Raw genomic sequence first — 13,483 nt, 5'->3', positions numbered from 1 at the left:
GCACCGCTCAGGAGGAAGCACCGGCCAGAAGATAGTCCCCGTGAGCAAGGATGACCAAGAGCGAGGTTGATTTTGAGTTGCGGTTTTTGCGACTTTTCGGGCCTACGCAAAGGCTATCTTGCCGAGTTCCAAGGATATATCTCCTTGATCGGATACTGCTCCCGAGGTCGTCGTTTTGCCCTTACTGAGTGGCCTTCAGTAAGTAATCAAGACTGACAATGGATGGTTCGTTCTCTGTTTTGACTGTTGACAACTCCAAACACTTCTCATGCTCAGTTCACCTGTCAGACTGCGATCATGAGCCAGTAGGAACGTACAACGGAAGTCGCTTTAACGCTGCCCGGAGCCCGTCGGACTCTGCGTATCATGCGCCGCCCTTCCGACGTTTGAAATAACGGCGTCCGCGCGCTGCCCTCCGGATGGTTGGGCTGCATTCTCCACCGACGTTTGTCTGCCAATTCAGCCTCACGCCTGGGTCCTTGTCCTTTCCAGACAACCACGAACTCTGCATCATCCCAACGACAGCCGCTGGAGTCGGACAGCATCGTGGAGGCCCACATTCGCCCGAGGTCCGTTGATGGGAGATATGTACCACACAGTGCTCGGAGTTGCCGTGTCATTCCCTCGCTTTTTTGTTTTTTTGACATGGACAAATCCGTCGGGTTTGGGGACCTGTCATACAGCCGTCAGAAACATTTAAGGTCTAGTCGACGTCGACATTTCCATCGTCCGGTGTTCTATCCCAAAACCCGTGAAGCCAGTCGACGAGCGGCAACGCTGATGATTCTGAACAGGCAAGGTTCAGCCAACCTCCAAGTCACCAGTCAGGCCCAAATTACACCGCAAATAGCAGCGAAGCTGGCTGAGAAGCTTCTTCAGAACTGCGCCAACAATCTTCTCATGAGTTGCCTTTCGGTTTTTCTGACACCGACGCAGGCGGCGACGATGTCTACTGCGGTACACTCTCGTAGCTCAGCCATTCATAGCCTTAGCATGGAGAGGGGATCTTGGGACAGCATCATTCGCATGCTTGCTGTACGCCACGTGGAACTTTCCGAACTCGTTCGTGGATTGGCCAACCGCGTGGTTTGAGTGGCAGCCAGCGTCGGGGCAGTGAAACTTCGAAGTGCTATTCGCACAAGTGGTTCAGATGAAACGGGCAGAAACAAGCTCTCTGGACAGACGGGCCCTCTGAAAGTGCGGCAATCAAGACCTCCCACGGCATGATCGGGGGTTGCGCCTGGTCCGGGTGACGTTGCCCTCAGGCCCCACGACTCGGAGGTTCGGAAGTTGTGGAGGGAGGATGCTTGCTTGTCGACAATCATAACGTATCCGTACTCGTGAGGATGTGAACATGTGAAAGAATCGACGATATCGGAATATCGTACCCAGGGCGCCCGAGTAACGTGATCCAGGAGCAGAGCAAGTGTTTATCCAAATGCCTAGCGTGGATCTTATCGTGGACGATGGGCAGATTTCCCCAAGAGCATTAGCTTCTGGTCGTCGTCTGTGCAACCTGCAGCGGTGAGTGGGCGCTGGGTCCTGGCTGATGCAATCGACAGCTTACCTAATAATCCGTGTTTGGTTGCCAACACTGGTGGTGTTTACATGTCAATCCCGTTGAGCGAGCGGCTCACTTATTGTCCGGTTCGATCACAGTGGAAATGTATCACATGAACAATGGATGGCCTGGCGAGATGGCACTGGTAGGGTCCATGATAGTGTCTCGGTTAGTGAGGAAGCGTAATTGGGAAAGGGCTGAGGGGGTTTGAGAAGGTTTCTGCACGGACCAGTTGCTGGCCCCAGCGGATTTGTACTTTCTACATTCGTCACTATCACTTGCAGGAGGGCAGGAACACCACGCCAGGCATTTGGGGACCAAAACTCGCGACGGCTTCATGTCATAGCTGCCAGATTGGCAGTACCACCATCACAGCAGTATGTGATCGTGCTATTTACAGCACCTCTGAACGAGTGTCATATACTAGCCACTGGATGCCTGGAGGCTCCCTTGACAAGGACCCAAAAGAAAAAAAAAATCCCAAAAGTCTGAAGGTTTGTTGTTGAAGGTTAAGCTGGTTGGTAACTGTCCGTACTCGTGGTCGCATAACTCGTTTCCATCTTTTCAGCATCCACGACCGCTGGTGGATTACCGCGGAAGAAGACCTCGTCAGCCTGTCAACCAGACTGCAGCCGGTCATGTCCGCCGCAAAGTCGTCGCAAATCGGGGTAGCCTAGTGCTCGCCCATGGTGGCAAACCGGCCAACAGCGAGACTGCCCAGGAAGACACCGCCGAGAACCGAGAGAAGATAGCCAACATTCATCGTCATGACAGCCAGCATACTATGTGCCCATTAGTACCACGTTTGAAATCGAGTGTGGGTGATGATTGCTCACAGCAGATATCCAACACCAGCGATGGCCGTGTCAATCAGTGCCCGGACGGGATCAACCGAGAATCTCCATGGTCGCCAAATACCGTGCTGCTTCTGAACGACGGTGACATTTTCTTCGACGCCATTCTCGGAGAGGACCATTTTCTGCGCCATGCTGTCCGATGACATCTTGTCGGCCATTCCCAGTCTGCCGTTCACACTGACGTATCGGCGCTTGAAATCCTTGTCCAACCACCGCTTCTCTTGAATGGACTTGAGGGCAACCATACTGCGCATGGCGAAAGCGAGGAAAATCAGGAAGATACAGGTGGCGGCGTAGGTTCCAACGCTGTTCGGAGTCCAGGTCTCAGTGTAGAGCGGGGTCCGGAGGTTGGTTTGGAAGATGGTCATCATCATCATGCTCATGCTTGAGCCGCTGCTGGTCGAGCCGTTCATGTTCATCGATCCGGATCCCATATCCATGCCGGGCATGGCATCGGAGGCGGTGGCCGTTCCCGTCGTCGTATGCTCATCTCCCCCATGCCTTGCCATAAGAGCGTCCATGGTGGCGGTTCGAACGTGCGAAGCGGTCGACGCTGTCGTGAAGGAAACAAAGCGCTTGATATTAGAGTGTGACGAGGGATAGATATTCCAACCAGGCTCCAGTCCCGGCCGTGTATTTAGATATTAGATCTCGAAGCGACGTATGTGAAAGAGAGCGACGTGATCTTCTTCGGACGGAGCGTGGAGGAGAAGGGTCAGGCGGCGAAGACGGTGATATAGATTGGCGGCGAGAAGGTTTGCGAGGGATCTTCAGACGCTTCAAGCAGGGAGGGCGTTACGAATGGGGCCTCGCAAGGCGACGGCGAAACAAGAGCATGTTGTGCATTAACGCGAGGTGACTTGGCTCGTGCCAAGATGTTGGAGACGGGCAGATGTGACTTTTTGTCGTTCCTGCCGACCGGCCATGGAGCTTGGATGGTCCTAGGTGAGACGGACGGCTGGACGCAGATGGTCCTAAGATGCCGTTAGCAGCTCGCCGTAGCAATGATGCCGAGACGCAGATAAGGGGTCCCGTGAAGTAAGTTACTGGCCTCGTGGGACGATCCCCTGCCAAACTTGCGCAGATATGGAGTTTGCGACAGCGCCAAGGACGGATAGTAAGCGGAGGCCCCCGAGAAGCTCTTTCTGATTGGCCGATCTCGGTTTAGTGTTCGCCCCGCCCGGGGCAGAAGAAAGTACTGCTACCTGGCCCTGCTAACAATTTTTACCTCGAGTGACACGCGAACTCTAACGTCCAGCCACTCTGCGCTCAAACAACCTGCTCATCTGGGATGCCGACATCAGCCTTTTCTCTACTTTGCCTTACGCCGTAGTCTCTCGCTATCCACACAGACTTCGAACGAATGACGAGACGAAAAGATGCAGAGCTGCAGCTAATCACGATATACTGCACTTAGCTGCCCGACTACCCAAAAACACGACCAACAGACCCCATTATATGCGCCGTGGTATGCCTTATCCTCCGGCGGAAGACACCGTGGATGACTCGAACGCCTCTGAATTCCCAGAATAGAAAACTCCCCCGGGTTTCTGAACCATTTGGAGACACGAACATGGGCCGCCGAAGCAGATCAGTCCAGCCAAGCCCAGGCCTGACAGAACTCAAATACGCACCCTCGAACTTGAGATTGCGTGCGAGGTGGAATGTGCCCGCCGGCGGTCTGGTCAGTGAGCTTGGCAAAATCAAGGGGCCCTCGTTTGAATCAATATCACGCTTATTCGACACAAGCTCAGGGTGCACTTGCGGCTGCTACCATGAGGCTCAGAGATGCAGCTAGACTGTCTCATGTGTCGTCACCAAAGCATGATGTTCAGGCCAGTCTGAGCATTCGTCCGAAATCAAGACAAAACCCAACCTATTCTCGGCCGGTCTCCCCTTTGGAAAACAATACTCATCCTGGCAGTCTGATCCAAACCCGCCAATCGCATCCGTTGGAACTCGGTCTTTGTTGGGATTGCCGTTCAGTTCTTCGTCCGAGAGACGTGATTGGCGATCTGCCTGCGCATCATTGCCCCGATACTTTGATACCGCCCCACTTCTCGCGTGTTACCATGATTCTGTTCCTATTGAACGTGGCGATGGCGCGAAGTTCGGGTTGAAAGTTCTTCGGCCGAATCAAGAACTTCACTTCATCTACCCAAAACAGCAATCAGCTACAGTTTCACGATGAACGGCCGTATCGAAGGACCACAAGACGGACAGATGATGAAGATATTCAATCACGAGTAGTCCATGTGTTTTCATACGGTCAAACAACGGTGACCCGTCTTCAGTTCTCGGAAACGTCCTAGAAAACACCTACCCGTGTCTGACCCACCAGCGGCTTTTGAAGTTGTCGTCAGCAGCGGCTCCTCGGCGCAGCAAGAAACGAATCCACAATCTTGCCTCTGCGCCTTTGTTGCCAGCTTGGAGCTGATGCAAGCAGTATGGCATTCACAAGGACTAATGTGGCTTGAAGCGGCACGAGTCTCAGCTAAAGTCGGAATCATCAGCTCCCATCTCAAACCACCAGCCTCATCCAAACTCTCTAGTAGAGTTGCTTCTAGTTGAGTTCAATTGCGGGCGTATGCTTGTCCTGACGAGTCAAGACGTTTGGTTTGCTCAATCCAGACAAAACCTGCCAAACAAAAGACCCTCAAACTCAGACATGGAAAAAGAGCCGTGTACCCCCTATTCGTCATCGGCGGCTATAGTAACAATTGCTCCCAACATTTCCACGGCAACGAAGAGCCAGTTTGTGGAGGGTATGCAATACTCGATCGATTCCATGGCAGTTTGGCATTTCGCAGCCTGCCGACTCCGATGGCGATAAGCAGTATCTTCCTTCAAATCTTTCCATCAACGCAGGAAAGCTTTTCCCTGTCGAGTGAATTTCCACCTCTGAACCGCTCGGATACGGCGGTACTTGAATCACGCCGGCAAATGGACTGTGCTATTCGTGCTTATCCCGCCCCTGAGCCGGCCACCGGGTTTCCTGTGGGTTGCGATCGACGAACTCTCCGGATGAGCCATGCCGGAAAACAACCTATCCTGGCAACGATTCACAGTGCTTCGGGAATGCTTGAAGATGAATTGCCCGATGCCCGAGCCGCTACACTGCTGATTGAACGCATCCTTGGCTTGCTGGCTAGGATGGGACATGGAACCGTCAATGGTGTTGGAACACCTGACCAGTGGTCTTTGCCATGGGGCAGTGAATCGACTCGAACACCAAGATCTTATTGACTACCTAGATAGCGCATGTGCAGTCAACATCTCATTCGTTATGACTGCTGCCGAAAGGATTATTGTAATCCCAAAGCCCCATGCAGCTTCCCGTCAACCCGGCCATCCAGAACTCACCCGCTTCTGACGCCGGCGCAGCCTACAATAAAGTTCGGCGACGTCAAGTAAGTGGTTTTCCCGCTCCGGCCGTTGAATTCCTTTGGTTGGTACTCTTGGTGACCTGTCTCCGTCAGACATGGGGAATGATCTGCACCAAGCGTCCACAGAAATTGGGTGGGTTGGAGCCATGGTTGGTCACAGGCGGGGAACACAGGCTATCACATCCCCATCTGCATCCAACCCAAACCGCGGAGCCGGGATCAAGGGGCGGGTGAAGCAGGTTGCCGAGTCTATTTCGACGACTTGCAACGGATGCCCTGGCTTCTTTTCCGATGAATGCCCATTTGGTTCACGGCGAACGGCGTTCCGTTCTACCCAATAATTTTCCTACACTCTCGACCAGGATGAAGTCTTCATCTAGAAGGCTCAAGGTGTCGCTCTTCAGTATCGACGGATGCATTCGGTCGACATCAAGCAACTGTCAGTCACCATCCTTGAAGTGATCGACAAGTGCGATGCCGTTTTCCTTAGACAAGGAAGGAAATATCCGAATCTGAGGAGCTGTCCGCGAAGATGACATTGGGCACATGCCTGGCCTGGTGACCGTTGTCCTCGGCTGCATGTGCGAGACTTTGCTGCTTAGAACAGACTCTTACAATTGCGCGAGCCTGCGCACTATTTTAAGTCAGTCGTTGTCAAACCGAACGACAAATCAACGTACACAATTGCGCCCACCACTCATTGACATTACATGCTGTACTCTGTGCTAAAACGTTCTACCAAAGAGGTGAGGCCGATGATGGGTGGGAGGAAATGACTGGCTTACAGATAACACGAGCGGCAAAATTGACGCGGACGCCATCTTCCACGAATCATTCCCGTTCCAATCAACTAGGGTTTGGATTCTACTCGGGTATCAAATACTGTCCTCTGGTTGAACGAAAATGGGTCGTCCCAATTGAAGCAGGAAGCCGTACAGCATTAGCGGTGTCACTGAAATAAACACCACGCCGTTCATCTGACCAAAGAATAATCAAGAAGACGTCGCTCTGGAATTGAGCTTGTGCTTTTCGTCATTGAAGGAACTTGATCGCAAAGAGGACATACGGCCGGGGTCGACAAAGTCACCGTCAGCTTACTGCAGGCAATTGAGTACCATGACCTCGAACGATGCGATGGCCATTACGGTGGCTGTCTGGATTCGAATACTGTTTGAAGACGAGATATAGAGCCGCAAAATGCTTCTTCCGCTCCCGTTTGCGCCCTCGTTTTGCGGGATCTCGCCGACGAATTGCCGGAGCGACGCGTGTGTCGTCCGAGGCGCCCAGATGCTCAAGGTTCAGCCAGTCAAATCTCCAAGAAACCCACCTCCGCTGAGCAAAATTCACCGTGTTCGTTTGGTTCGGACGCAGAGGTGAGATTGGTGGGAAGGAACGCGGCGGAGCTGTAGCGCAGGACATCGATGGAATTCCCCAATCCCGCATCCGGACGTTCAGCCGCTGCCGCCGGAAGGTAGCCACTAGCCTTAAAGTGGAATATCGAGCAGCATGACGACTTATCTTCCCTCCGAGTGTGCTGATCTGTACGAGATACCTCGCCAGAGTGTGCTCCGCCTTGTCAGCGGCGGCACATTTGGCAATGCCCCTGCCGACAGCCGGCGGTCCTCCATCCCTTCATTCCTCCTCGTGGACACAGCGTTCACCCGGCTTCGGGAACCGCCTTTGGGGCGTACGGCATCGTGGACATGCCTTCAAAACGGCGTCTCTCAGGAACGACGTGGCGAGCAGGGCTTGTGCCATACCACGCCGACTCGAAGAAAGAGAAGAGGAAATGCGAAAGAACACCAGGAACGTCCGCCAAAACCGGCAGCCACGGCGCTGAAGGACGGCGTGGCATGCCTCTCCAAAACGGAGGAGTGAAGGAAGTGGCCACCGCCTCCGACTGCAATGCTTATTGCGACTGGGATAGGGAAAGGCATGCGTCCTGCTCGCCAAGGATACGCGCATATGCGACATCGCAAAGTCGACCGGCCGCTTGGGGGGAGAGGAAGCAAGGTCCTTCTGCCTGCCGTGTCTACCCACCCTACGATGTGCTCTGGGTAGTACAAAGGACGATCAGGAGTCGACGCGGTTAGCCCATGGTCGTCAAGTGGTCCCCCACTCGCACCTTCAGAGTACGAAGTAGCACCACACCAACATGGGATGTGAGGGACCCGTTGGACACCAAGGGCTATAATGCCAATTCGTTCGGATGCAATCATGGAGACAAACTCTGAGAGCCCCCTCGTGCAAAAATGGCGTGGCTCCTTCTAGCTCGTCAACTAGCGATGCCACCAGCATGCCACCGAAACCCAGGTAAAAGGGGACAGGAGAGCGGAGGAGGGGAAGGCTAGAAGCCCCCTCGTCCTCCCGAGTGGGAGGCGCTGAGTGGGAGGCGAGAAAGAGTAGGATGGTTGTTCTTGGACTGGTCCCCTAAAGCGCCGCTATTCTTCTATTCCTCCGCGTGAGCATGTCTCAGCTCACCTCAGGTTTGGTTCAGCTTCCAGCCAGCCGTCTCGCCTCTTCAGCCACGCCCCTTCACCCTTCCTGCCCTACCAAAGGCATTTGGGACTGGCTTTGTTCACCCCGATACTCGGGCCATCTCCTCCAGAATTGAACGCGTCCAGCTCCGATGCGATAACCCTTTTGGATCAACACTTGGTGAGGGATTTTAGCATTGGAACGGGAAAAAACAAACCGCAAAGTCACCTGTCAATGATCACTCGCTGCCGCATCTACGACGACGCAAGGGGTTCACTAACACCGCATCACCTGTCGTAACAGTATGAGGAAAGTTAACTGCAGCCTGCATCAAAGGCGACTCACCAACCACATGCTTCTGCTGCCACCATCACCACCACCACACCTTAGCGGCTGGCTGTGATGGGCGTTTTTCTCAACGCGGGGAGGAGGCACCAGGTGAGCTGCGGTTCTTTTCAAACCTTCGACGCCTCGACGCCTCATAAAGCTTGATGTATGGAGTACCAATATTGGTCGATAAGCTTCCAGATTCTCCAGTTCATCTGGACTTGCTGGACTTGCTGCTCCTGAGCTGCAGAAAGAAACAATCTCTCCCGGCCGGAATGGGCGAAGCTCCACGACCGCCGCGCGTACTAATCTATCGAGTATCACAGAACGAGTAAAAATATGGGTTTTATTTTCGGTTATGGCAAAGGACATGCGCGGGGGAGAAGAAGATGATCTACTGCGCGCTTTGTCGGTAGACTTGCGCTTTCCGCGTCCCATCATCCGATCTTCCGACAAGCACTCAGAATCTAGGCTCTGCGTCTGCATGGTCCCGGCCCTCTCTAGCCTTGTATCTCCGGTTCTCTCTCTGGCCCGCCCCTTTACCCGTTGGTGGTTGAATGGCAGAAAACGGAGAGGCGAAACCATGGCTGACTAGAGATACCGCCCTCCAACTCGCTGCCCATGCAACCGTGCTCGTCGCCGCGCCCCCCAAATCTCATCTCATCTCGTCTATACGCCTCTTTTGTTTCTCTCCCTATGCCTCCGGTCCTGTCAGCACGCCCGCGCCGTCCTGACTTGGGGAGCTAAAAATGTCGTTCTTTTTTAGTCTGTGAAGCTAGATCAGATGAAAGGGGGGCTCCGGGCGCGGGGGGGGAAGGGGGTGGGGCGTGAGGCTTCACCGTACACTGTACCCGCAAACCTTCCTCAACCTCACCTTGCCCGTTTGCTTGCTTGCTTCCGCTCTGCTGCTACTGCGCGTCACGATATAGCTCCATGGTTTAAGTCGTGGAGCAGTGATCTAGGAGATTTACGGGCACGTCAGGAAGGGGACCCGAGTGTCCTCCTGTCTGTGGTTTCTCGTCTCTGCCTGACACGACGAGGCTATCTCGACCGCGGACCACAGGTCATCGTGATGACCGTGTCTGCGAACCTGGGTTGCCGAATTCCCCCACGACCTTGTTCACCCATGACGCGCAGCTCGTACCAGTCAGTCATACGGATGCTGCCATTGCGTGATTGACTTTCACTTCCGGCAGCATGTCGGTCATGATATCTAGGGCAGAAGGGTTGTCTCGGGCCAGCTGATGGAAGAGGTTGGTCACGAACCGCATGTTTTGACATCATCGACCATGACTATCCACGACGCGCGGTCACTGGCCTACAGAGCTTGCGAGTTGCTGTCACGCGAAAGATGAGTCTAAGATATGTTCCTAAAGTTTAATCGATCAAGGTAAACAACCCCGGTTTTCAAAGTTTCTTTTGTACACAAATGACTTCTTATTCACCTGTCCAATTTTCTGAATAGATCCCCACAGCACTAGATGTCCCAGACAGCCTTCCCCACCCCGTATGGTACATTGTACTGGTATCTTTGAAGCAATAACAACAAGCTGTGATTTCCAAACACCGTATAGCATTTCCGCCTGCTGCAATCTCCAAGGCCCTACCCTCTTGCGCCGAGTTCCGTGTCCGATCCCATTATTCCCCTTTATGATGGTATGTTGCGTGTGTCGCCCTTCCTGAGCACCCAAAGTAGATGTCGCAATCCGTTCCTTCGCCACCGATTCCGTTGCCCATTGTCGTGATTTCTGACCCAGAAAGTGAAGCCTTATAATAAGGTTTTGGTATCCCCGGTGAAACGACCCTTATAGCCTCACCCCGTATTATTAAACCCGAGAAATAGTAAAGTGTCGTATAGAAAAAGACCAATTCGATTTGATGGAATCGTGATCTTGCTTAATTTGTCGACCCATTTTCCGAACGCCATTGACGCCAACGTGATTCAGTTTCGTAACCAAGGCAGCCATTCCACCTTGGGGGTAGATGAACGTTGAAAGTGGCTTGCTTGAGAGGCACAACCTTGACAGCCACGTCCCTCGCGCGCCACCGGGATAGGCATCAGTTCATGCCTCGCGCTTGACCGAGGTGGGTGTCCCGTCATCGGAGTGATCTCCCGGCGAACGTCGGTTGTTGTCGGTTGAAGCATTCTCGCCATCCTTGTTTCCGCAGCCCTTGACGAGGCGGTGTCTCTACAATGTTCGTTAGCGATGTTTCTCAGTGTCAAAGATTGAAATATGAGAATGGGAAGCCATACCTTCAAGGCATCCTTCCTCGAAAAGCTCTTATCGCAAAAGTTGCAGGGGAAGGGCTTGACGGCCAGATGGATTCGCTTGTGTCTCTTCAGATCGTGGTTCCTGTTGAATGATTGTGGGCACTGGTCGCACTTGAAAGGGCGCTCCGTTTGGGCGTTTGCTTGACTGCCGTGGCCGTGACCATACATCGAGGGACCCATGTGGTGCGGGTAACCAACGCCCATACCAGATACGAGAGACATTTGATGCCCTGGGGTGTTGAGGTTCGACATGATAGGCCCTCCCATTGGAGGAACGCCATAAGCGTATCGACCATATGGCTGAGGAGGTGCCATCCCGGAAGGGTGGGGCATAGAGGCCAACCCCCTTCCCGGTCCGGCAGAAGTCGTGGGAGACGGTGCGGTCGGGGATGTGTGCGATTGGAAGCCGGGGAATCCAGATTGCTGAGGAGCTGAGGATGCGTAGTAGGATGGTGCAATGGATGGTCGGGACTGCGCATATGAGTCAACATTCGAAGATAGAGCACCAGGCGTGGGAGGCTGCGTCGAAACTGGGGTCTGAGAACTGAGAATGGCTGTTTGCGCAGTTTGAGAGGCCTGGGAAGGCAAACTAACTGGAGTAGATCCTGCTTGGGAATAAGCCGCTTGGGAAAACTGGTGACCCTGGCCGTAGGAGGGGCCCGGGAGACCCTCTCCGCCGGTTGCTGGAGACTGAGAAGTGCGGGAGTATGGCAAGGGGGATTGCTGTTCGTAAGTGCTCGCTCGTGAGGAACCGTACGGCGATTGCTGGATGGCTTGCGGTGTCCCAGAGCTGAGCGCGTAGGAAGAGCTCTGAGGGGTCGGCCATGCTCCGTGCTGCGAATAGTAGTGTGAGCTTTGGGAGCTGGTGGTGTTGACACCAGAGGAGAGGGGGCTGAGCCCTTCGCCCGTCACTCCTGAAGGTGATGTTAGACCTGAGCTGGCGGTATTTGGAGAGTGGTGCGCGTTGGAGGCTGCGGAGGAAGAGGAGGGAGGAGCCGACGACGGATTCGTGCACGTCGCCGGCCATGGTGAAGGAGTGTGTGTAATCTGATTTGAGTAATTGAAATAGTTCCTCATACTAGGGATATCTTGGTTTGTCGATGGTAGCTGGAAAGGAGGCAAGGCTTGGGTCGCCTGTCGGCGAGCCGTAAAGCTCTGGGAGGTTTCCATTGCCATTTTGTAAAGAATGATCTCCTTTCTTTGAAAAAAACCGGGAAGGTCGATTGTCAACCTCTACGGAGAAGGTTTGTGGTCTCCGTGTGACCCGCTACCTTGAGCTGGGCGTTGCCTGATGGTGTAGCTTCGTCGAAAGGGTTGATCCTCCCGGAAAATGCTGATGGTCGAAAAAATGGGGCCGACGGCTGAAAAGAGTTGGCACTCAGGCGCAGGCACTGAGGAATGAAGGAGCGGGAGCGGTAACTCTTATGATTCTTCTCGCTCCTGGCTGCTGACTTGTCGGTGTCGATTGACTTCAGTTACCCCGTGCCAAACACGATCGTGAGTCTGCTGCTGCCGACGTGTCCAGAGAAAGACCGGGGATTATTGCAGGTAGATGTATGTCCAAAGACGACTGAGTTTAAGGGTGTCCAAAACAAAGTTCAGAAGTACTTGGCGGAGTGGAGGAAACTAGATCGATGGTATGCAGGAGATGATGATGAGAAAGAGAAGATGTCCCTCAGGGTAAAGTATGTCTGCCAATGGAAAGATCGAAGGAGGCTTTGTGCAGGTTTTAAAAGCTATCCTGGTTGGGATGTCGAAAGGAGTTATCGTGCGTCGATCACCTTAGGGCGCCAGTCCAGTCCGTCCCTCCATCCACTGTGGAGGCGGCTGTCGAATATATGTAGCTTCGCAATGGTGCGGGACTTCGTCTTGGGGGCTAACCCAGGTTTTGTTAGGCCAAAAGCCAGCCAGGCTTTAGTCCGGGAGGGCTGAAGGGGGGCTTGAGAATGGGTAGTCGGACACCAAAAACTGAGAAGACCCTGGCGCCTCAGCTCCAAGTACCGGGGGTGTACTGTCTGACAATGGATGGGATAATGAGGAGGGTAGCTTCTGCCCTACGGAACGAAAAGAGTAGTATAGAACCTCGCGATTGGTTTCTTTGCTCCGCTGGCGGAGGCGACAGCGGGAGTTGTTGGAATGTCTGAGGTAGGTGAAGCGGGGAGAGGATGGAAGAGAGATGTGATCAAAAGTATGCTTTTCTCTCTCGTTCAGTGTCTCTCCAGCAATTCTGTCTCTGACTTTCCCTCTCTCTCTTCTCTGTTATGTGCCGTCCGGGCTTATCATTCATCGAGGTCCAGCGGGAAGAGGTACCAAGGTCTAGCACCACGCAGCTGGGTGGGTGAGAGTAAATCAAGTTCAGGTAGTTCTCAACACTCGAGATACCTACTGACCTCCGCACTGCTGGTACCTTACCTGGAAGACGGGCGACAGTGGCGTATTGAATGTCCCTTAGCTTGGGGCAGCAGAGTCTGGGCGTTACAGGTCGAAGACGGAATACAAGCAGGCTGCCGGGACGGTGGGTTTGAAGAAGGGGGTGGGCTTCTCAAAAAGTAGGCGCCAGTCTCTGGAGATTAAAGGTTAATATTTCATTGACGGACGAGGT

The 13,483-nt window shown here is 53.7% G+C and overlaps 4 protein-coding genes across 4 annotated transcripts; all 4 read right to left on the bottom strand.

Moving 5' to 3' along the window:
- Positions 1-181: 181 nt before the first annotated feature.
- On the bottom strand, positions 182-545 carry CGGC5_v010920 (uncharacterized protein; the record flags this gene model as incomplete). The annotated part of the gene is made up of 2 exons (XM_066152435.1): positions 182-262; positions 318-545. 2 exons carry the CDS (start codon positions 543-545, stop codon positions 182-184), a joined length of 309 nt encoding a protein of 102 aa, XP_066008209.1.
- A 1,689-nt stretch (positions 546-2,234) lies between these two features.
- CGGC5_v010919 (uncharacterized protein) lies at positions 2,235-2,939 on the bottom strand (the record flags this gene model as incomplete). Its single annotated transcript, XM_032020006.1, has 2 exons — positions 2,235-2,343; positions 2,398-2,939. The coding sequence occupies 2 exons, from the start codon at positions 2,937-2,939 to the stop codon at positions 2,235-2,237; spliced, it is 651 nt and encodes a 216-aa protein (XP_031892755.1).
- Positions 2,940-6,290: 3,351 nt separating this feature from the next.
- Positions 6,291-6,781, bottom strand: CGGC5_v010918 (uncharacterized protein; the record flags this gene model as incomplete). The annotated part of the gene is made up of 3 exons (XM_066152434.1): positions 6,291-6,431; positions 6,590-6,668; positions 6,741-6,781. 3 exons carry the CDS (start codon positions 6,779-6,781, stop codon positions 6,291-6,293), a joined length of 261 nt encoding a protein of 86 aa, XP_066008093.1.
- Positions 6,782-10,672: 3,891 nt separating this feature from the next.
- Positions 10,673-12,057, bottom strand: ZNF808 (Zinc finger protein 808; the record flags this gene model as incomplete). Its single annotated transcript, XM_032020017.1, has 4 exons — positions 10,673-10,798; positions 10,864-11,352; positions 11,476-11,795; positions 11,961-12,057. The coding sequence occupies 4 exons, from the start codon at positions 12,055-12,057 to the stop codon at positions 10,673-10,675; spliced, it is 1,032 nt and encodes a 343-aa protein (XP_031892754.1).
- Between the last annotated feature and the right edge of the window lie 1,426 nt (positions 12,058-13,483).

Source organism: Colletotrichum fructicola, assembly GCF_000319635.2.
Source record: "Colletotrichum fructicola Nara gc5 chromosome Unknown KSG_Nara_v1_contig06, whole genome shotgun sequence".
In the NCBI taxonomy this organism is placed as follows: Eukaryota; Fungi; Ascomycota; class Sordariomycetes; order Glomerellales; family Glomerellaceae; genus Colletotrichum; species Colletotrichum fructicola.
Note: the sequence above shows the minus strand (reverse complement) of the source record. Positions and strands in the feature narration are given on the sequence as shown.